This window comes from Petaurus breviceps, unplaced genomic scaffold (genome assembly GCF_028583685.1).
Source record: "Petaurus breviceps papuanus isolate PSGF00001 unplaced genomic scaffold, PetGlider_PUasm1.0 90696, whole genome shotgun sequence".
NCBI lineage: Eukaryota > Metazoa > Chordata > Mammalia > Diprotodontia > Petauridae > Petaurus > Petaurus breviceps.
The window spans coordinates 7,512,232-7,537,512 of NW_027187314.1; the positions used below are offsets into that span (position 1 = coordinate 7,512,232).

General features: G+C 38.7%; 1 protein-coding gene across 1 annotated transcript in view; it reads left to right on the plus strand.

Annotated features, from left to right (window-relative positions):
- The window catches only part of IL1RAPL1 (interleukin 1 receptor accessory protein like 1), a 1,610,170-nt gene that overhangs the window by 221,829 nt on the left and 1,363,060 nt on the right, over positions 1 to 25,281 (plus strand). The window contains exon 2 of the mRNA XM_069065664.1: positions 18,595 to 18,664. Coding sequence (XP_068921765.1) covers positions 18,650 to 18,664 — 15 coding nt within the window. The 5' untranslated portion in view covers positions 18,595 to 18,649. The remainder of the gene's footprint in view (positions 1 to 18,594; positions 18,665 to 25,281) is intronic.

Consider the following 25,281-nt stretch of genomic DNA (forward strand, 5'->3'; position numbering starts at 1 on the left):
TGTGTGTGTGTGTGTGTGTGTGTGTGTGTGTGTGTGTGTGTGTGTGTAGATTTTACTTGGATCTAGTTTGAAATAGATTGCTTCTTAGATTTTCAGTTCCATGGCATTTGATTAGTGTCTAGGTCAGATTTGGGGGTGATTGGACAGGTGTGGGGAACTTCTGGATAAGGAACACCCTCTACCAATGCAGATAATTACTATTTTTCCAACTAATAGTCTTAGAAAGTTGCCAGAGGCCATTAGAACTGAGATGATTTGCTTAGGTTCACCCAACTAGTATGTGTTTGAGTTAGGACTAGGTTGCTAAGTGGCCCAACGGATAGAGTGCTAGACGTGGAGGCAGGGAGATCTAAGTCCAAATTAACCTGTTACTAAACTGAATGACCCTAGACAAGTCACTTAATATCTGTCTGCCTCAGTATGTAAATGGTGTAAATTGTGTAAACTGTAAAATGGTGATCATTATGCCATCTCCCTCCCAGAGTTTCTAAAGCACTGTACTATGCTCACATTGTGCCTGGCATATAGCAGATGCTTCCCAAATATTTATTGCCTCTTCCCAAGCCTCCAAGACTAACAATCCCTCTCTGTCAGGTATTTTTATTATTGTTGTTGTTCCATAATTTTTCATTTGTGTCTGACTCTTCAGGACCCCATTTGGGGTTTTCTTGACAAATATAGTATAGTAGTTTACCATTTCCCTCTATAGCTCATTTTGCAGATGAGGAACTAAGGCAAATAGGATTATGTGACTTATCAGGGTCACACAGCTAGTAAGTATCTGAGGTCAGATTTGAATTTAGGTCTTCCGGACTTCAGACCCAGCACTCTATTGGCTGAGCAATTCAAATTCTCCTGGGTATTTATTTATAAATTATTTTTTTAAAAATATATAAATTATTTTTTAAACATATTTATAAATTATTTTTTAAATGAGATTCTCATGATGATGAGAGATTGTGTCATCACATTCCAATACAGTTACTCCTATCTGTATTCTTTTTTCATATGATACAGTTTAATAGTATTTGAGTTTCTGGTATATAATTCTGAGCCAGTGAATGGCCAACATCAGGCTCTCTAAGTGTTCCTTTGAATATTTCTATAGGCAGATCCTGTCTTATTTTTCTGAGATGTTAATGAATAACAAGGAAAGTTAACAGGACTACAAGTCACAGCAAAATGTCCTAATAAATGTCTATAGTCAATGTTAACTGAAATCTCTGCCAAGACTCACCTCTCTTGGAGTTCATTTTTATTTCATTAACAGGGCAAAATAGGGGAAGGTCTTTTCACTGTGGGGGTCAGAAGTCCTACTTTATAAAAAGAAGCAATACTTACCATTTTGCTGCAAATAGCTTTCTGATTCCGTTTGGCAGTGTAAAGGCGAATGCTGGAAAATAAAAAGGTGAGGTCTTGAAGCACCAGGAGGTTAGGTGGAAATTCAGTATTAGCAGTGTCATGAAAGAGGGAAGAGGACAACACAGAAGAGAAGAATGTTACCTATGATATCATTTTGCTCAAGAGCGGGCCATTCTATCTCACTCCCGATTTGGGAAAATTATGTTTATCCAATCCCAGCCTAGTTCTTCGCTCCATGTGAAAACTAACTACCACTTATTACAACAGGCTTGCCATCTATGTAGCACAAATCTTTTCTGCCTGACTTAGGTGTGGTTTTTTACTTTATTTCTGTGTAAATGCAGACCAGTCACTCATCCCTAACTCTCGCTGTTCTGGAATCTTTGAGCAAGAGAGAGACAGAGAGACAGAGACAGAGACAGAAAGACAGAGAGACAGAGACAGAGACAGAAAGACAGAGAGACAGAGACAGAGAGCGAGAATTAGATAGCTAGAATGAACATTTATTAAGTAATTGCTTAAAATGTGTGAGGTACAGTAAAAAGGACTGGGAACACAATAACAATCAAGTAAAAGAGTCCTTGTTCTCTAGGAACTTAAATTCTAATGAAGAAAGACCATACTTTGAAAACAGAGGGGTAGGGCAATGTAGCCTTGGTCTAGGAGAAGAAGGTGGAGTTCAGAAATACTGGAGGAAGGTTGTACTCATATTAGGTAATTGTTCAGAAATTAAAGTGGAAAACAACATAACAGTGGAATGGTGTCTTATGGGGACCCCTTAGAATTTGGGTAATTTAAGGAATAATTGAGTCTCCAAGAAAGGACAATCCTATAGCAAAAAAAGAAACCTATTGTTTTGAGAAAGAAGTCTGCTCCGCCAAAGACTAATCAGAAGGTTTCTGATATTATAATAACTACTAGCTATAGCTGTGGCAGCCAGCTGCTTGGGCACTCCTCACTTCTTCTACCAATAAGAAATTCTCAGGGGCAAAATCTGACCAAACCAAGTCAGTCCTCCAATTCGCCATCCTCTTCTTTGATTTCCAATCTTTCTTCCTCCAGAATCAGAGAAGACAATTAATTCCTGCTACCCATATTTAGAATCAAAATTACAGTGACATATCAGTTCACTTGGTTTTAAGGTTTAAAGAAGCCTGGAACTCCATTTTTAAGTTTCTCTACCTCTCTTTATCAGGTAATTAATAAAATAAAATCAGTATCACCAACTCATCACCTAATCCAAGCAGCACCTAGCAACAAAGCTGGAAAGAATACTTTCCAGTAAGTTTATTCTGTGATGCGAAAAGCACTCAGATCTGATCCTACCCAACCCCTACCCCACTCCCACTAAGAATATCTACCAACCTCAGAGAGAAAAAAAATGGAACTGATTTCATCATTTATTTAAAAAATCAGACAATGATACTATTGAAACTGTTAAGAAAAGTTTGAAGGAGAAACATAAAATATTGACTTTAATTCTCCATTTGAAATGAGACAGAGAAGCCAGAAGAAAATAGTATCTAGAAATGACACTTTGGGGGCAACTAGGTGGTGCAGTTGAATAGAGCGCCGGCCCCGGAGTCAGGAGGACCTGAGTTCAAATCTGGCCTCAGATACTTGACACACTTATTAGCCGTGTGACTTTGGACAAGTCACTTAACCCCAATTGCCCTGCTTTCCCCCTTGCAAAACTTAAAAAAAAAAAAAGAAAGAAAGAAAAGAAGAGAAAAAAAAAAGAAAGGACACTTCAGTACTTCACTTCACCAATGAACTAGGAATGGTGTCTGGAGCAGACTTCCATCTATGCCAGCACAAGGCAACTCCTACCTCTTAATGCCAGCTTTCTCTCCCAACCTCAATAAAGAAAACCTCTACTGTGAAGAGGAACGACCTTCCAAATCTTATTCAGCCTAGGCTTTGAGGGAAGAGGAAGAGGAAAGTCAATGGGGAGCAAGACTTTTAAACTGCTGCTCCATTTTCCAACTGAACTCCAGCCTTCAGAGAGAAGGGGAGTAGTGAAGTATGGTCTCCTCTCTAACCATCTAACTATGTGCTTTATATCTTGTGCCTGATCTTCAGCCTCTCTTAGCAAGAGGAATAAGACTTTCCAATAAACGATGAACATTTTCACATTTGGTCACACCCTATACATCCCATTGATTCTTAATCCCTACAGTTGATCATGCAAACTCCATTCCTCATCCCTTGCCACCTAATTCCTTATTCTTAACCCCTTCAACCCTCCCACTCCAAAATTCTAACTAAACAATGCCATGCCCATTCACTGTGTCTTCCTCTCTCTCTCCCTACCCTTATCAGGAACTCTACTCTTTTTTCATACTGTGACCACCAATCCCTTGACCCCACAATTCCCTTCTAGGCCATATCCCTTTCTCTAGTCACTCTATTCTTTTTTCCCCCTATCTTAAGCCATTGGTGAATGAATTCCATTTGATATGGTCTTCTTCCTTCCAATCTTTAGATTTCTCCAATTGTCATTCATTTAGGGCCAAGTATGCCTTATGCCAATCTCCTGGTTCAGGTTTGAGACTGAAACATGGGACACTCATAGACATTGCAAAACCTTTCTAAGAAGTTAATTTAACAATAGCATTAAAAGTATATTTAATAAGAATATAGCCCTATTTCAGGCAGTCATAGCCCACTTTCATCTCCATAGAGAAATGTATATAATTAGATTAGTATTTTGGGGTCTGAAAGGTATATTAACTTTCATGACAGCTGGGTATCTGTTGATTCTAAGGGACTCAAGATGCTTTTGGATTTTGAAAAAAAGAATTTCTATACAACTGTAAAGTTGTGTCAATAGCTATATCATTTGAACTATCAAATCTGGAGGATAGCTCCCATGCATCTTGTAGAAAAAATAACCCATCCCTCATCATAGAGTTTCTGGTAGATTTTAGTACTTCTACAGATCTAAGTCTATCTACAATCCACTCTTCCTGTATTTCCAGTCTTCTTATATATCAAGCTCTTTCCTTTGCCCTGTGATCCACCCATACTAGCCCACTCACTATTTTTCACACATGTAGAATGCTCCATCTTCCATTCCCATGTCTTTGCACTAATTTCTGCCTTGCCTGGAATGTGCTCCCTCCAAATGACTGCCTCTTGGAATCCCTGGTGCCCTTCAAGTTTTAGCCTCCTTTAAGAAGCGTTTCCTGATACCTTCTAGCTGCTACTGCATTGTTTCCCCAAACTGCCTCATATTTAACTTGTACCAATTGTGCATGTGTGTGTATGTACACCTATATGCATATATGTGTGTATACATGTATATATGTGTATGTTGTCTCTCCAGTTAGAATATAAGCTCTTTTGAGTAGACTGTTTCATTTTGGTTTTATTTCCCAGTGCTTAGAATGGTGCTTGGCAGATAATAAGTAACCAGCCCTTGTTGGTTGATTATAATGAAGTAAAATGTAAATATATACTGAGTTGTAGTCAACAAGTTAGTGAAATTCTGAAATAATTTTTCAACAATGATTTATTAATTGCCTACAAAGCTTTGTGTTTGGTGTTGAGGGAGCTATACAGATAATTAGGATTTGATCCAATTCAATTAAACAAGCATTTATTAAGTACTTACTAGGTTCAAGGCACTGTTTTAAGTGAGAAGGAATACAGAGACCAAAGTTAACCAGTCCTTCCCTAGAAGGAATTTATATCCTACTAAGATAGGGGATAGGGTTAGTGAGATGCAATAAGCATGCAGATAAGTAGCTACATAGTACATTTTAAGAAGCATAATTACATGGTAGTGCATTGAGTAGAAGAAACTGGGAAATCAATAAAAGTCTCATGTAGGAGGTGGCACCTGAGCTGAGTCTTGAAAAGAGTTAGTAATGGGGCATCTAGGTGATACAGAGAATAGGGCACCAGCCCTGGAGATAGGAGGACCTGAGTTCTAATTTGACCTCAGATGCTTGACACACTTACTAGTTGTGTGACCTTGAGCAAGTTACTTAACTTCAACCGCCCTGCCTTCCACCTCCAAACCTCCTCCTCCCAACAAGAAAAGAGTTAGTATTTCCAAGAGGCAGAAGTGAATATAGAACGTATTACAGGTCTGGGGGACTGAGATCAAATGTTATATATGCTATGCAGAGAACAACAAGATATGTTACATGCCTTTATGTAGATTAGAGTCCATTAGGGTAAAATATACATGTATATGATTAATTATAGTAACAGAACAAAGTCCAATGTGAGGCCATCAAAATATAATACCACCTGGTTCCTTCATATATTTTGTTGTAATTCTTTTTACTGTTATTGATACTTTCCTATTTATTGTTTTCCTTATCCAATTTGTAGTAACATACACGTAAGAAAAAATTACTCTATAGATAGCAACTTTCACATTGTTAACTTTATGGCATAGTTATTGTTTGCATTTAGAAGCAAATGTTGATAAAGGCTGAAAATGAAAGCAACATAAAAATAGAGTAAAAGAAAGGATTTATACCCAGTGATAGCATGATCATCATAGATATGTGTGTGGCATGTACAGTTTTGTGTATATGAAAATGTACAGAAAAAAATATGGGAATATAAAAGCAGAGAGTTCACAAATCACCCGGAGCCCAACTTCATTTGTAAAATATGTTCATGAAATCTTAGTAAGCTTTCATGTAACCCTAGGGTTCCATGCAATTGAGTTTTTAAAAACCCTACTTAAGTGACCTTGGGCAAATTAATTGACTCTACTCTTCCCAAAGCTATCTCCTGGGCATGCTAGAAGTTAATTGAGATAAGATTACATAAATCTTTGAATTCCTGGCAAGGCACTTTGTGATCACAGGGTAAAAGTACCCACAAGGCTGATGTTATTAGTACAAGGCACCCTCCTCCTCAGAAGTGTGAAGGGTAGGTCTGTGGGCCCAGCATATGGAAGATATCCACTAAATAGAAGACATTTACAATATTTCCTAAGACAGTCACTCTTAAACAATCACAACAGGACCAGGTGTTGGTATTGTATGTCTGTATACCTTGGAGCTTCTTATTAGTCACATTGGAGAAAGTATTAGGATGCCTTAGGAGGAGTAAAACAGCCTGCATCAGAAGTGTATCAAGTTAAAGTTCCCATGGCAATTAATAATTTGATCTGGTTGTGAATGGTCACTACATTTCCAGCTTGAGTGAGATATTCTCAAAAAGAGGAAAAGAAGTGAAAAGGAAAAGGAAAGGAGAGAGAGAAAAGGAAAGGAAAGGAAAGGAAAGGAAAGGAAAGGAAAGGAAAGGAAAGGAAAGGAAAGGAAAGGAAAGGGTTTGGGAAATAAATTATGTAATGACTACAAAACACTGAGAAAATGATGGAACAAGAAGAAATAAAAGTCTCTGAGATCCCCTGGTAAAAACATGAATACCCTTCCCTTCACTTAGTGTTCTCTTCTCTTCTTTTGAATCAGACATTTGAGGAGATATAGATAGCAGGAATTCTATAGCCTCAATCTTTCCCTCTATTTCTCTCTCTGTCTCATATATCAAAGGTAAAATGTGTGGGAAAGATTATTTCTCCCCTCTCTTTCTGGCTCCATCTCTCCACAAAATTGTATTCAAGCGAAATAACCATTTGGAAGACAGTGAAAGGATGGAGGAAAAGGTTTGTGAACATATCTAGGTTAGAGTTCTGAAATTGATAATGATTTTTTCTGTCATCAATACTAGAAACTATAATTTGTGTATCTGTGATTTGTAAAGTGTTCCCTATATTACATTAAACAAGTTAAGATGTCTAGACAAGATATTTGGATAACAGTGATCTTGACCTCAGATAATTACTCAGAGAAAAGACCTTTTCTTGATTTCTTTATCATGGAAATCCACCAGCAACAGAGCCCATTTGAAAATACACTACCACAAATGGCCTAATTAGTTACCTCTTTTGAAATGTCCACAGAGACTGCAGAGATGGAAAGGTTTGCAAAAAAAGATGCTGCCTTTTCAATGTCATGTTCTGTGAATTGTCTTGGGGAGAATATTTTTTAAAAGAACTATTCTTATTTCTATGAGGGCACAACACACTGATAAAATTCAGGAAAAGATAATTAATCACAAAATATAGTGATTCTGGAATTCTTCAGTATTCAAGTCCAGAATAACTTTGTGTTAAGTAAGTAGTCATGCTCAGAAACAGGAACAAGTCCAACATATCATTGTCTCTTTTACTTTACCAAAAAGATAGAGACAGGAGTAATTTTCTAAGCCTCCCAACAACATCATTGTGTGATGAGGCATTCTCCAATCTGTGAATTTAAGGTTATGAAAATACAACTGTAATAGAAGTCTAGTTATATAAAATTCAGATTTCCATCATCCTGAGTGCACTGCCCAAATACACTTTGATCTTTATTGTGCATTATATAAAAATCAATGTGTTGCTCTATAAACAATCTGTTTCTTGGATCCCAGTTATTATCAGGCTTTGCTGCCTTTACAAGAACAGTCATAAGGATCATAGACTTACAGCTAGAAGTAACTTCAAGACCATAGTCTAATCCTCTCCTTTGTAAAGGTAAGGAGACAGAAACCCAAAGAAGGGAAGTAGATTATGCAAGAATTACGAAGTAAGTGGCAGAGACAGAACTGGAATCAAATTCCTCTGACTACATAATCAGTGTTTTTTTACAACTGTTTATGAAGGAAGCAGGGGCAGCTGGGTGGTATAGTGGATAGTGTACCAGACCAGGAATCTCAGACTCATCGCCTTTAATTGAAATCTGACCTTAGGCACTTACTGGCCATGTGACCCCAAGCAAGGAATTTAACCTTGGTTGCCTTAGTTTCATCATTTTTTAAAATGATCTGAAGAAGAAAATGGCAAATAACACAAGTGTCATTATGAAGAAAACCCCAAATGAGGTCACAAAAAGCCAAACGTAACTGAAATCACTGAACAACAAAATTAAGGAAGCTGCCGGGGCAGGGACATCAAGTTTGATCATGATGGTTAAAATAATACTGAGCTTGGATCCTAGGCACATTGATTAGGGAGAACAGGAAGAAATATAAGCAGTAATTTTTTTTTTCTGTTTTCATATCAAAGTATGGAGAGGGAAAGTTTTTAATTTGTTTGTTTGGAAACAACTAAAAAGAAACCCATGCTTTTATTGATTCTTGAATCCCATTTGAGACATAACTGTCAATGCATACAAAGCCATAGAATCAGAGGACCTGGGGTCAAATGCTGCCTCTGACAATAACAACTTGTGTAGTTAGTGCAAGGGCAAATCACTTAAATTTCCTGGTTCTCAGTTTCATCATTTAGATTATGAGGAAGTTGGAGTTAATGGCCCCTGAGATCCCTTCCAGCTTTACATAGATTTTTCTAAATGATAACAGGAAGAAGATAGAGAAGCATGTTCCTGAAGTAAAATAGTATTTCTACAACATATAGTGAAAACATGTGACTTGTATATTAGTTTAAAATTAAAATAATTTAAACTCATATTAATTTGAGACTTAATCTTAAGCATCATATAAGTCCCTTGAAGGCAAAATGTTTTGTTTTGTTTTTTTGCCTCATTAGCACCCATCACCCTGCTTTGTACATAGTGCTGTTCAATAACTCCTTGTTGAATTAAATTGTATTGACTGCTTTTTGGAGAACTGAAGTTAATCTGTTGAATTGATTTTCTATTTTTATATGGAACAAAACAACACTCTAACTGCTCTTCCTTTGAGTGAAGAATATATGTACTCATGGGTTAGGTGAATACCTAGGGCTGACAGATTAGCCCTAGGAAGGTGGAGAATTATCGCAAGAGTTTTAAAGCTTATAAAAAAAGAGGACAGCAATGTTGAGTGGGGTCATTCCATGTGAAGTGAAGGACTAGTGGGACCCCATTTCATTAATTTGATGCGAAGAGGAGAGAATACATTAGAGACAGAAATGGACGACAATCAAAATTCTTACCATCTGTGGACAGACAAAATATTATAGAGAATGGAAAATTAAAAAAAATTATGGTAAAAGTGATTTGGGTTATTCAAAACATAAGCAGAATAGCCCCTTCATGATTCTAGGACATGATTATCACTTATTCCCGTTATTCTGGAGCAGTGGAGATACAGTTTGAAATAAGAAAACTTTTGAACTCTCATTATCATTCAATCACTGTTGCTTGAATTGTACCCTAATTAAAGCAATCTTCAAATCTTTGTTTTCCAGCATATGTATATACATAACAGTTCATAGAACCATAAGTTTAGATCTGGACAATTTTTTCCAAACCCCACATTGTACCTATGAGGGACTTGAGTACAAAAGAGATTTGGTTTCACATAAAAATGAATGCTACAAATAGCAATGCCAACATTTCTGGACAGTTCTTCTGACTCTAGAACCAAAGTTCTATCCATTGTACTATGACAATAGGCTACATAGTTCAGTGTAGATGATTTAGGAGATAAAGTAACATGTTGGTTGGTCAAAATCTGTCTCATTTAGAAAGTAGAAGATATTAGAAATATGTATATTCTCTGATTAGTGTCATAGGATGTGAGAGTTGAAAGATGTTTTGGACTGAGCCTAATTCAAGACTCTTCTCTTAAAGTATAGGATCAATTTTGTATTAAATTAAAATAATGTATATTCAATTGCATATTCAACTCAAAATTGATTTTATTTTGAAACAAAATAATATGCTCATATGCCATTCAATAGTTAACAAAAGATTTACTTAGCCATGGCAGAAAGTTTTACAACAAGAATAGCCAAAGAAGATCACTCAGATTGATCCAGCTAATTGAAACCCCCTTTTTTGAATTGCTCGTCATGATCTACCAGTCAATTATTTTAGTATGTGTGGAGTTTCTCGTGGCCATTTTGGAGTCAGGCAACCAAAAAGGGATATAAAAAGCTTCAACCTTTAATCCCATGAGCAAATGACAATTCAGTATCTTTTATGAAAAAAAAAAAAAAACACAACAAAACTATCCTACATTGTATGACTGTAGGAGTTAGAATATTGCTCATATCAAAGAAGGGAAGATGGAGATCAAATAATTCACGCTCTCTATTTTGCAGATAAGAAAGTTGAGGTCCAGAGATATTAAATGATTTGTCCATGATCATACTGGTAGATCTAGAATTCAACATAGGCTTTCTGATTTCAAATCCAGTGGGTTTTTTCCAGCATAGAAGAGCAGCTAATTGAACTAGGTATTTTGAGTTTGCACTGTATTGTTAATTTTGGCTATGTTTCTTTGATATATACTTCTAATGGAGGTAGGATGGGCAGGGAATAGATCTAGTTATAGAACTATGGTAATGCAGGAGCATTTGGAGTCACAATGCTGGAGCAGAGGAAGAAGGTGGTAGTGATGATGAGTATTTTTTTTCTGTTTCTACTTTGTGATAGGACTCCTTGCATCTGAAACATTGATCCAGCGAGGAAATTAAAATCTATTTAGCTTGGGGAAAAGATTGTCAATGGTAGATATCTGCAAGAACACAAAATAGTATGTTTAGTAAATCAGTTTAATTTGAAATATAGTTTAGGATCAAGACAATGTACTTTCTAACTACAAAATCAATTCAGTTATTTAGTCAAGAAGCATTTTTTTAAGCACCTTCTATAAGCCAGGCATTGTGCTAAGTGCTAAGGATACAAAGAAATTCCAAAAGTTATCCCTGATCTTATGAAGCCTGAAATATAAAGGTAGAGACAACATTAAAAAAAAAGACAACAACAATTTACAAGCAAGATATGTAAAGGATAAGCAATAGAGAGAAGGCAGTAGCATTAATGGGGAACAGGACATGCTTTTCATTGAAAGTGGGCTTTTAGCTAGGACTTGAAGTCTTTATTGATTTACTACAAAAAGAAAGGGTCAAGACAGGTTTTTTTTTGGAAAGAAAAAAAGATTATTAAAATTTCCTGTTATATTTCCTTCCCATAGGCAACAGCATAGATGATAACAAATGATATCCCTACTGGTTGTATGGTTCATGCCAGTTCAAGCCCATAGGGATCAAGATCTGGTAGTATGGCATTCTGTAACAGACTACTAATATAGCTATAGAAGGATAACAGTGTTGCTTGACCCTGGGGAAAGTGTATGCCTACAGTTCAAATATGAAGTTGATATTGAAAATAATACTGGGTGACTAAACTTTAAAATGTCTTTTTAAGCTCTCTGAGTCTCAAATTCTCTACTTACAACCTGTCTGTGATGAAAAATGGGTCAGAGTATGTGGAAAACAGTTGAACTTCTAAGTAGATGAGAGACAAATACCCTTCAAGCTACAAATACATACTTTATACACATACCTATATGTTAAGAATCTTGAGTAACATATCCAGACTATTAACCCACTACAAAGGGTTTCACATTCCAGATCAAGTATGAAAGCTTCACTTTCCCTAACGATATCTTAGTATGAGGCATTTGATTGATTAATTTCTGTGCAAGCAGAAACTTGATGCTGTGATTTAATAGGATAACTATTTCCTAGAATAACAGTTCAAAATTTTAGTTGACATTGCTGCAATCATATGGAAACACAGTTTTGAGAAACCAACAAGTTACAAGACTCTAAGGTCTGAAAGTAAGTTCTTGTTAATAGCACACCAGGGAGTACATCACCCCATTTTCTGGTTGAAATATATTTTTATTAATTAATTAAATTATTTATTTACTTATTCTTTATTCATTCATTTATTTTTCAATCTATTTATTCATTCATTCATTTATTTATTTATTTTTTGCTTTTAGCAGGGTGATTGGGGTTAAGTGACTTGCCAAAGGTCACACAGCTAGTTTTTGTGTTAAGTGTCTGAGGCTGCATTTGAACTCAGGTCCTCCTGACTCCAGGGCCAGTGCTCTATTCACTGCACCACCTAGCCGCCCACTGATGAGATATATTTTTAAGATATCCTTGAGTACAACATAAATGACAATTTACAACAGAATTGTACAGAGCAAACTCTCCCTAGTTTCTGTGTCACTGTTGAATGCAATCAACCAGAAGGGCCCTGATGATCAATTCTCAATTGGCTATCTAATCCCAATAATCTCCATCTACCAATAATAAAACTCTTTGATAAGAAGGGGGGGGGAATCCCTCCTTAATCTTGATCTGTCAGTACTAGTCAAGGCACTGTTTTTTCTTGTGGTAGTTAACATTTATCTTTTGCAACAGAAAAATCTAAAATCTAACCTGTGAGTCACTGAGAACTAAATTGTTTCTTGGTGGGAACAGAGAGTATCCTATTGCTTTTCCCTTCGGGCTTGTCTTTTTTCCCACCACCACTCAGGGAGAGTGAATATTCTACTTAGTCAGCATTATGTAGATCTTTCTGTTCTGGGAGATGGGGCTCACAGAAGTGAAAATTCAGTCAGCACCTTAGCTCAAAGGGAATTCATGAAGGAAATAAATACATATTTACATACATACAGATAGATCTAGATATAACTAGAGATAAATCTATCTATATATTTCAATATGTTTAATGTTTTTTATTTGCATATATGAATATGCCCATATATGTATATAGACATAAATACATACATACACAATGTATGTGTGTGTAGCTTTGTCTGGACCTTTGATCCTTTGATTTCATTAGTGAGAAAATTCCAATATAGGAACTCCCTGCCCCCCAAAAAAAAGATAATATGCAAGTTATTTGTTACTTGTAGTCTTATAGAATTGCCTAGAGGTACTAAGAGAATGGATGATTTCAACAGATTGAATGATTTCATCATGCTTACACTGCCAGTATACGTCAGAAACAAAACTTGAACCTAACGTTTTCATAATGCCAAGACTGGCTCTCTCCATGACATGAAGCTTTTTCTCAAATATAAGCTATTATTTTGTATTAAGTTCCATGGTGGAAGAGGGAATCATCATCATCATCAATATCAGGTCAAATAAAAATAATTGGCATTTATTAAGCACCTACTGTGCCAGCTGCTCATCACCATCATCACATCACATTTAACTAAAAATAGCTTGATAGAGCCAATAATTCAATTGGAATCAAAAAGCCCTACATTGGGGACATTTGAATGAACTCAGGCAACAATATGTCAATAAAGTAAAAAATGGCTATGTGATATTTTTTTATGGAAATGAGAATTTATGATGACAATTTGGGAGCATTTCATTGAAATTGGAAATTAAGCAAAGGTTATCCTTGAGGATCCTGAATTTGGTGATCAATGATGATTATTCAAGGAAGAGGTAAGAACTCTGCAGTATATCACTGTAGGGTACAAAGTTTAGCACCTACTGAATACTCAGCAAGATGTAATGTGGGTGTAGGACTTATACCCAAAAAACTTGCTAACTTTTACGGATAGTCTGACAAATAAAAAATCCCCATACTGCATGTACAGACCTTAAAATGTCCTTGAGAGGTGACCAGGTAGCACAGTGAGGAAGAGCATCAGCCCCAGAGTCAGGATTACGTGGGATCGAATCCGGGCTCAGACACTTAGCACCCACCCAGAAACACCTGGCCATGTAACCTTGAGCAAGTTACTTAACCCCAATTGGTTAGGGGTGGCCAGGTGGCTCAGTGAGTAAGAACACCGGCCCCAGAGTCGGGATGACCTGGGATTGAATACAAGCTCAGATACTACCACACCCAGAAATAACTGGCTGTGTAACCTTGAGCCAGTTACTTAACCCCAATTGCTTTAAAAAAAATGTATATATATCCTTGAGAATTCAACCAATGAAATGTGCTTTAACCAGAACATTTTCACAGACAAAACTATTATCCGCTATCTCCTAGACCTAACATTGGTTCGTAAAAATTTGAGAACAGTGTTTTTTTAAATATCTTTTGTTTTTACATTACTTACATTTCCCCCTTTCCTTCCCTCTTCCCAGAGAGTAATTTCTTATAACAAAGAATAAATAGGAAAGAGGAAAATAGAAGATTTAATAAAACCAATCAGCATATAATATACAGTGTTCCATACCTAGAAACCCCCACCTCTGCAAAGGATTTGGAGGCACTGTCTTCTCATATCTCTTTCTTCTGGTCAAGCTTGGTCATTATAATTTTGTAACATTTAGTTTTACCTCCAATGTTGTCTTTTGTCCTTTCTATTTGCATTTTTCCAGTGTTGCAATTTCTCGCTCTAGTTCTACTTTCCTTCATGTTGCTTCATTTCATATCTTTCTACCTTTTTCTCTATTGATTATTTCCATCATTTCTTGTGGACCAATGTTATTTTATTGATTTAGGTATCAAACTTTGTTTAGCCATCCACTAATTAATGGTTATCTACTTTTGTTTTTATTACTTTGCTACAACAATAAATGTTTTTATTAATATTTTGGCATATGAGCATATATAAATTTGCCATGTAAAATTTTTGGCCAATTTCCTCTTTTGGTATTTACCTAAAAGTAGAATCTCTGAATTCAAAGGGGATGGAGATTTTAGCTACTTTATTTGCATATATCCAAATTTCTTTCCAGAATGGTTGTATTAATTCCCATTTCCACCAACAGTTCCTTAGTTTTCTTGTCTTTCCACAATCCTTCTAATATCAATTGAATTTCCATCTTTTGTCATCTTTGCAGATTTCCTGTGTTACATGAAACCTCAAGGTTATTTTGATTTGTATTTCTCTTACTAGTAATTTGAAATTGATGACTTTCTATTTCAAGAGTTAGAAGTGAATGAAACTACACAGCTCATCAAGTCCAATCTCCTCATTTTACAGAGCAGGAAACTTATTTTTCAGCGAATTTTAGTGACTTGTCGAGTGCCCCACAGCTAGTATCAGAGGTGGGATTTAAACGCAGGTTCAATAACTAGAGGGCTACTGATATTTCCACTGTATCATGCTGCTTTAATTTGGCCCTCTGCATAATTGTCTGCAGAACATTAAGTATAAAATAATATCAAGATAGTGACTTCTACCTAGATCATTTTTATCTGAAGGTGTTTTTTTTTAAAGCATTTTATAAACATTATCTTAACATGATCATGTAATCCTCACAATACTCCAATGAGGTAAGTATCACAGGAATTATTAGCTCTTTTTTAAAGATGAGGAAACTGAGACTCAGAGATATTTTGTGTTTTACCCCAGGTCACACAGCTACAAAGTACTAGCATGGCTCTGCCACAGGTATCACAACTAAGATCATGAGCAATTTGTTGGGGTTACTCATATATATCATACTAGGAAATAGAAAGACTATTTCTGACTTCTACATAAATTCTAGAATGTATCCAATCTGACAGCAAGAAAGTGATGTTTTCTTCTGCACCCTCTGCACTGGAAGGTATGACAGAATCAGGATTCGAAAACAGCTCTATAGGTTTAAACGGAAACATTATAATGAGATAGACAGATGAATAGGCAAAAAGCGCTCCAGGCAATAAAACAAGTATGTTTGTGGGATTTCAGAGAAGAAAGATGTGGGGCAGATGGATCAGATGGGCATAAAGCAATTTCTTTTTCCTCAGAAAAGATTGTGCAGCTTAGGAGATGAAGAAACATGAGCTTTAAAAAAGCAAGAAGCATTGGAAGGAATGACTTTAGTAGCTATGTCATTCAAAATCTACATGTGAGTTCAGCATGGCAAGAATTTCCATTCCTATATGGAGGTTCTGTAGTTAGTCTTTCCAAAGAAATAGTAACACTCTTAGCAGAGGGAATTTTGCAAATGAAGCAGTGTGTGTGTGTGTGTGTGTGTGTGTGTGTACACATACGCATGCATGTGCCCATACCAAGGTCTTCCCTTCCCAAAAGTCATTACATTTTTATTCCTACTTATCTATTTAAAATTCAGTTAGTGAAACACATTGAAACTAATTGAAAAACAGTATGTGCAAAGCCAGATATGAATGTGTAGGTAGCCATTACTCCTATCTGCAGATGCTCTACTGAAGTCATTGCCTTTCTTATAACAGTCTCAGGCTGAGCTAACTGGGCAAAACCATCCTTTTTTATTTCAGTGACTGCTTAAGTGGATTTGTAGTCTTTTCCTCCTAAGTAGTTTTTTTAAAGCAAAATATTAAAGTGGTATACAAGTGGAATCTTTGTATTCTCCTAAGAACACAAAGATTGGATAAGAATTGGGTTACTATCACTTGGTCTGGTGATTTTACATTATTGTTGTTCTGTTGTTATGATTTCTCACTCTGGCACTCTGGCCACAGAGCACTTACAAAAGATGGCAGAGGTATGGCTTTAGCCAACAGAAGATTTCATTCTTTTGAAAGATAAATACTCCTTGTGAGTTTTGGAAGTTATTGATGAATGACAAGGGAGTGGGGCACTCATCTGCCCAATTTTTTCCTGCTGAAAGACCATCTTCTCCAGATGCAAACATGCAGTAATAATGGGTTTAGTCCTAGGGGAGCCTCTAGGTTCCTCTTTCACACTCTATAGCTCCTTAAACTCCTACTCTACTGCCCTGGGCAGAAATTTCTTATGACTTAGAGTTTTGGACCATGTCTTAGTTCTCTCCAAAGGGACAGTGGAAAGGAACTCAGTGTACAATATGAAATAGATATGGGCCAGGTATTTATTTCCTATCCATAAAAGAAAGACTAAGCATAAAACATAAGCACACATCTGACAGAAACAAATTTTAACAAGTGGTAAAAATAACTTTTGTTACATTCTCCCAGGACATTGATACTTCAGTCTCAATGAAACAGGAGACATTTTGCAGGTTTGCTGAATGGGAATTTTTCTTTTCTCTTATGGTCTGAATTTTTCTCCTCACAGAAGACATCTTCTGGCAATCCATGCCAGCATTTAGGATCATCCTTTTTCCATGATCCAAGAATATTGTAGTAGTTGCCAAAAATTTATTACTTTATCACCAGTCAAATCCCACCAAAAGACTCAGAACCACCAATCTCAAACTATTGAAGTGGCCTCTAAATCTGAGGATTGACATTCATTCACCTAAGAATAGAAAGGAATAAACATTAGTAGGGGAAAGTCTCAAACCTTGAATCAGTCTTTCACCTAGGTTGGACATGGGCTTTTAACTGCCAGGTGCTTTACAGCCCACCATTTCTGCTGGTATGGAGGGAAGAACTCTCTCTTCTCTCTTCCTTCATACAAGTATTTGCCACAGAATCTAAGAGTGCCTTTTTAAAGAGCCACTGAGTTATTGACTCTTCCTGATCACCTGATCAGTGGCTAGAGGGGGTTGTCTCATCATCTCAAACCACAAGCACTCACAGGGCTGAGCCATGCCTGTGGGGGTAGGAAACATCTAAGGTTTTAAACATTCCCAAAGTGTCCAAATGGTGAACTAGAGTGTGGGGTCCTCAGAACAAAGATAATTGAGGAGAATGATTTTATGCATGCCCTATTCAACATTTAAATACATATGAATTGAACTTGTGACCATGGCCTCTTAAGACAGGTGTTCAACTGTCATACATTCTTTCCCACCCTCCCCAACATCATTAGTTTTACTGTGGAGTTTCAGATTTCCACAGGATACATTTTTAACCAGGGAACCTATAAAGTAATCATCAAATGCTGCAATCTTAATTAATTGAGTCCCACCTTTTTTGGCAGCTGCATTGTTTCTCAAATGGGTGAAAGTTCAAAAACAGAGCAAAGGAATGTAGGCCAGCTTCAGTTAGAAGCCAGATATATAGATTGCATGGAAGATTCTCAAAGGGTGCAAATCTACACTTCCTGTCTTATGTTTGAGCCAGTAGGAGAAGATGATTGAATATATTTGCTTTTCATCACTGGTATTCTCTTGCCTTATCCAATTTACTGACTTCAGAGTCTGGACACTTTTGTTTGTTGGCCTCTTCACAGTTGAATTACAATGAAGACTACAATGAATATGAAAGGCACCTAGGGGAGGAAGATGAACCAGGAAAATGATAGATGTAAGCCTAGTATTGTCTTTGTTTTCCCAATTCTTTTCCTTTACTCAGTATGACTCTTTCCATTTGGGGTATGTCTTGTAATCAAATTCAATGTAATTAATACTCATTGCTCCATTTTCTCCCAGTATCAAATTACAGTCATAGCATTTCAGAGCCAGAATTGGCTTTAGAGATCAGCCTACTCCAAGTCTTTGTTTTTTCCTTTGGCCAAAGCAATTGAGATTTAAAGAGAGTGTTATTGTGGAAAGAGCTACTCCAAGTCAGAAATTCTTGTTGTTTTACTTGTTTTTCAATCGTGTCCAATTCTTTGTGACCCCTTTTTGTCCAACTCTTTGTGTTTTCTTGGCAGAGATACTAGAGCAGTTTGCTATTTCCTTCTCCAGTTCATTTTACAGATCAGAAAAATGAGGCAGACAAGGGTAAGTGATTGCTTAGGATCACACAGCTAGTAAGTGCCTTAGGCTAGATTTGAACTAACAAAGAGCATTCTTTCTGACTCCAGGCCCAGCACTCCATCCCCCGTACCACCTACATGAGATTCAAATCTCAGCTCAACTTTCACTTACTAACAATGGCATGTCTGGGAAATTATCTTCTGGGTCTCAATTCCCTTATCTGTAAAATGTCTTGGTTGAACTTGAAACCTCAAAAATACCTTCCTGATAAAATAAAGGGTTAACTAAAAATCTAACTAGAGGTTGAAGAGGGTACCCACTAAGAGGGTTGGGGTTGCTCTGGAGACCCCAAAATACCAACACACCAGGTCCTGCCAAATGAATTTTACCCAAGTCTCCTCAGCCAAAGAAAAGTAAAATGTATTAAAAGTTCGTTTGCATTAGACACAGAGTAAGTCTGTGCTAGGTCATTCTATGGAGCTCTAACCATTCTATGGCATTCTGTGGTGCTCTCTCTATTCTTTGGCCCTCTCCCTCTTCTATGGCACTCTCATACCACATAGTGTGAGATAGAGTTTTATATACAGAAGGTTGTGGGAGGAATCTAGGGGTGGTCTAGAGGAGGAGTTTGGGGAGGGTCTTCAGGAGGAGTTAATGAGGTCAATGAGTGATTAAAGGTGGGAGGTAGCTGGAAGCTACAGACAATGGTGGGCTAGGCCAGTTCAAGAGGGTATTGATATTTTGATTGGCTCAAGGGTGGAAATCAGATGGACAATGGAGGGTTAGGCTAGTAACTAGGCTAGTAGTTAGAAGTTAGTAACTAGCCTGGAGGTCTGGGCCCAGTCACAATTTAAGGCTTATTGCCTCATGCAAATGCCTCATCAAATGAGACAATTTAATCAAGAGTCCAAGGGAGGTTCCCAGAGTATGTACCTCAAGGACTCAAGGAGAGCTCAAGGGGACTTCCAGAGCCTCTATTTCATCATTCCCCTCTCAAACATATGGGACCCAATTTCCTTTGGGGTAAAGTGCAAAGGTCTCAGCTTCTGAAAGTTCTTCCTGTTGGCAAGGGGCGTAGAGCTGTCCTTGCCTTTCTGGGTCCAGTTCAAGGGGGTCAGACTTCACGTTCAAGGTGTCAGACTCTGGAACATGGATGATGCCATGTTCAGTGGGCTGGGGAACTTGGATTCAATCTGAGATTTGCATAGCCTTAGTAGTCATCCAAAGGTTGATGGCTTTAACCCTGGAGGAGAAAACCTGGCAAGGAGGTTAAACAAACAAAAACCAAACAGTCACAAAAAAAAAAAAAAAAAAAAAAACAGATAAAAGACAATCTCCCTGGTAGGAATTAAAGATGACTATGTCAAGGCCAAAATAAAAAGGGCAGTTATAATTTCACCTCTTTTTATCCTTTTTACTGTAGTGGGCTGGACCCTTTCTAAACATTAGCTTGATATCCTCCAATGGCTCACAGGCATTTTCTGGAGTCTTTGGAGAGAAGCAAGAGGTGGTAATGGTTTAATCCTACAATTATGAGTCCAGCTGGGGAGACCTTCAAGTTTTATTGCCTTTGGAGTGATGAGTATGGTTCAGTAGGGTCCCTTCCATTTGATGTCTATTCTCCCTTTTGGGTTTTCCATGACTTTAAGTAGAACCAATCTCCAGGTTGTACTGCAGCAGGACACTCCTTTTCATTGTCAAGAGGTGTTGGGAGATACTTATTGGCATATTCAGTTAGAGCATTTCTGACAGCTCCTAACTGAGTTGCAAATTGGGTAATTAAATGCTGTTTTGGGTCCACCAGGATGTCAGAGGTTAGGAAGGGCTTCCCATACATGAGTTCAAAGGGACTAAGCTTGATATTTTCCCGAGGTGTGATTCAGACTCTTAGCCCAATGGGGAGATTCTTAGCCCAATCTTCTCAGGTTTCTATGCATAGCTTAGTAAGGATCTGCTTAAAGGTATGGTTCATTTTCTCTACTTTACCAGAGGATTTTGGATTTCAGGCTGAGTGAAGGTGGTAATTGATTTTAAGTGTCTTTGCCACTGCCTAGGGTATCTTCGAAATAAAAGCTGGGCCATTGTTGCTCTGTAAGGAGCCAGGCAAGCAAAAATGAGGTATGATTTCCTTTAATAGGAACTTTGATACCTCCTGAGCCTTTTCATTTCTGCAAGGGCAAACATCTACCTAATTAATAAAGGTGTCAACCAAAACCAAAAGAAATATGAAACCCTTACATGGGGGCACATGTGTAAAATCTATCTACCAATCTTTACCTGGGTAGGTACCCCTCCTCTGAACAGGTTTTAAAAGGGGAGGAGGTTTGACTGCCCCTTCAGGATTCACCTGAGCACAGGTTGGGCAGGTCTGACAGACTTGTCTGATGGTTTCTCCTAGCTTACTGTCAGTAAAAATGGGCTTTATCAGAGACCAGAGGGCATTCTTCCCTAGGTATGTGGCCTGGTGTAAGACAAAAAGAAGCTTCCACTGACTTTCCTCTGGAATAAGAAGTTGTCCTGAAGGTGTTTGAAACCACCCAGAGGAGGAAAGAAAGTATCCTCTTTCCTTTTCAAGGGCCTGTTACTGAGGGCTGTATGAGGGTGTGAAGGAATCTGGGGGCTGTGGGAGTAGAGGGGCCAGCATAGTCAACTGGTGAGCAGCATTCTTTGCTGCTGTGTCTGCCAGGTGATTTCCCACAGCATGATCAGTTTCTCCTTTCTGGTGGCCTTTGCAAAAGAAAACAGCTACCTCAGAGGGCTTTTGAACAGCTTGGAGGAAATGTGAAATCTCCTGTGTGTGTTTAATAGGGGAATTTTTTACTGTGAGATATCCCTTTTCTTTCCAAATTGCTCCATAGGCAGGTAGAACATGGAAAGCATATTATGAGTCAGTGAAAATGTTTACTCCTTTATTTTCCCCTAGCTCTAGGGCTCTGGTGAGTGCTATCAATTCTGCCTTCTGGGCAGAGGTCCCAGGGGGCAAGGGTTTGGCCACTATGGTTTAGTAAAGGCTGACCACTTAATATCCACTTTTCCTGACCCCGTTGTTCAATAAAGCTTGAACCATCTGTGTACCAGACTGCTTTGGGGTTTGGGAGAGGAGAATCTTTCACATCAGTTCGACTGGCATAAACACAATCCAAAGTCTCCTCACAATCATGAACCATGACATCTGAGTGGGCACTGTCTAAGAGGAGGGTTGCCGGGTTAAGTGTGCTGCATACCCTAAGGGTTATGTCAGGGTTATCTAAGAGCAAGGCTTGATATTTGGTGAGCCTGCCACAAGCCAGCCACTGGTGGCCCTTTTCTTCCAGCATGCTCTGAACTCGATGGGGAGTTAGAACTTCCAGGGACTGAACAAGTGTAAGTTTAGAGGCTTCCTCAATTAGAATGGCTGTAGCAGCTACTACCTGGAGGCATGAAGGCCATCCTGCAGCCACAGAGTCAAATCTTCTAAAAAATAGGCAACTGGCCTGGGGTCAGGGTTAAGGACTGCCTTAGGACTCCCAGAGCCTGTCTTCTCCTTTCATCTACATACAGACTGAAAGGTTTTCCTAAATGAGGTAGGGCTAATGCTGGCATGGTGGTCAGTTTAGCTTTCAGAGTCTCAAAAGCTTTAGTCTGATTAGGACCCCACTCTAGAGGGAGTGAGTCAGGGCCCTGAGTAGAAGCATAGAGAGGCTTAGCAATAAGGCCGAAATTTGGGATCCAGAGCCTACAAAAGCCAGCCATTCCTAGAAAAGTTCAAAGTTTTTTTTCAGTGGCTGGGATAAGTATAGACAAGATTGTCTTTTTTCTCTCAGAGGTTAAGGAGCGAGAGATAGGAGTTAGTTCATGGCCCAGATACTTTACAGACTGGTGTGCTCTCTGGATTTTATCCAAAGAGACCCTATACCCTTGGCTACCCAAGAAATTAAGGGCTTCTGTAGCAGCAGCCAAAGAGGCCTCCTGGCTACAAATAAGGATATCATCCACATTCTGGATTAAGCTGCTGTCAGTTAATTTCAGATCCCTTAAATCCCTTCCCAAAGCTTGGCCAAATAAATGTGGGCTATCCTGAAACCCTTGGGGTAAGACTGTCCATGTTCCTCAGGAAGTATCCATTCAAATGCAAAAATGTATTGAGAGTCTGTATGCAAAGGTATACAGAAAAAGGCATCTTTGAGATCTAGGGTGGAAAACCATTGGGTGCCCCCAGGGATCTGAATAAGTATTGTATATGGGTTGGGGACTATGGGGTGTATAGAGATGACAGCTTTGTTAACAGTCCTGAGATCTTGAACCATTTGGTATTCTCCATTAGGCTTTTTATTTTTACAGGAAGAATCAGGGTGTTACATGGAGATTGGCAAAGGACAAGGATTTGATATTTTAGGAATTTTTCAATTAATGATTGTAGTCCTTCCCAGGCCTCAGGCTTGATTGTATATGGACTTGGGTGGCATGAGTAGTTCTCCCAGGAATTTCGTGATCCCAGACAATTGGCTCAACTGTCTCCCACACTTCTGGGGAAACATGGAGGTTCTGGTGAACAGAGGGCAAAGGGATATGGGAGGTTTAACTAGAGAAAATTGACTCCCCAATTTCACTATCAAGTCCCTTCCCAACAAGGGGCCAGGGCAATAGGAGATAATAAGGAAGGAGTGTTCAAACAACAGATTCTCAAATAGGCAAGGGAAAGGGTATGTCTTGCAACATCATTTAGTTTTCCCTTCTCTGCCCATGACCTGACAAGTCTAGGGCTGGATAGGGCCAGAGTAATTAATTATAACAGAGAATGTAGCTGCTGTATAGATCAGAAAGCAGGTAACCTTAGCTTTGATATTAATGCTTTCCCAGGTCCCAGCAAGGGAAATGGAGAAGGTGGGAGCACTGCCAAGCCCCAGGCTTCCCCATCACTCCAAGTCTTGAGAAGACTAGAGGACAGAGTACTAGGAGGTGGCTCTGCCACTTTTACCTCAGTAACCATCCTTCCTCCAATGTCCCTCCTGGTCAGATGGGCACAGTTCTTAGAGGCGTTGGTTACTGGGGATCCCTCTTGGGGTTGCCCTGGAGGGTCAGTCCTTGGACCAGTGACCCTCTTTGTGGCATTGAAAGCAAGTTTTTCCCCTGCCCATGTGACTGGGCTTCCTCCAAGGCGGTTCCCCTGGAGGAGCTTTTCCTAGCCATGGCAGCATTCAAGAATCGAGCATGTTCTCTGTCTCTGGTTCATTCCCTGCATTCTTTGTCCTCTGCTGCAATCAGGTCTCTGTTATTAAAGACTCCAAAGGCCATCTCTAGTAACTGGACCTGAGGTGTTTGGGGTCCAATGCCAATTTTTGCAGTTTCTTCCTAATATCTAGAGCAGACTGACTAATAAAATACATGTTAAGGATTGCTGTCCCTTCTATAGAGTCAGGATCTAAATCTGTATACTTTTTAATAACTTCTACAAACTCTATCTAGGAAAAGGGCAGGGTTTTCTTGATTTGTCTGAGAAATTTCTGTAACATTCAGATAATTTACTTGCTTTTGAAATGCAGTTCTTAGGCCTTCTAACAGGCAAAATACCATATGGTCTTTCTTTTCTCTGTCCTCCAGGATCTGATAATCCCATCTGGGGTCACTAGTGGGAACAGCAGCTGTTCCTGGGGGGGTATTTTCTGGGGTCATTGCTAGCCAAATGATCCCCACATTTTGGGGCTTGTTCCCAGATTATCCTTTTCTCCTCCATGGAACAACAGGTAGAGAAGAGGATATGCAAATCACCCCAAGAAATCCCAAATTGCAGGGATAAGTCCCAAAAGCCTTCAGTAAACTTTGTTGGGTTTTTGGAGAATTTACCCAACTTTTCTTTAATTTGAGATCTGAAATGGAGAATGGGACATGCACTCTAGTTGTCCTACCTGATGAGAGAGGTGCTTCCCTTAAGGGAAAAAGTCCTGAAGGTTCTATGGGGACACAGGCTTGGGAAGGGAGATTGGAAGTCCAACTTTATCTGAAAGAATGACTGGGGGGTGCTGGCTGAACTGGATCTGACTGTAAGACTGGGGGATCTGTCTGGCAAGGGGGAAAGTCAGCCGGCATCTGAGGAGTGGAAGCATTATAAGAGGAGATACATCTATGACTGCCTCTGGGGTATGGCCTGAGGGCTGAGTGGGTGTTGCCTCATGAGGAGGGGCCACAGAGTGAGGCATTTCAGCTTGACCAGTGACTGGGACCTGAGGAGGGGGTCCCTGACGGGGAAGGGCCCATGCTGGGAGATGCAGGGTAGGAGATATGGATGGTGTAGGAGACAGGGAATGAGGGGTATTGGGCTAGAGGAAAAGGGAAGGGGAACCAAAGGGAAGAGGGTTGGGGTATAGCAGAAGGGGCTGCGGGAGCTGCCTCAGTGACCTGAGCAGAAGTTGCTGAGTGGGGAGGGGCTGGGGCCAAAGCCATAGGAAAGGGATCATTTAATTGGTCCCCGTTGCCCCTCTATAGAGGGGCTCTAACTTCAATCATCTCACAGCCTTTCCTGAGAACTTTGTTCTGAGAAAGTTCAACAAAAGCCATTAAGTAGGCAATTTCAATCTATCTTCCTTCTCTGACAGTATGATTCTAACTGTAACAGAGTATTATATTTAAAGTCCCCAAAACAGGCCACAATTCATCATCTTTTA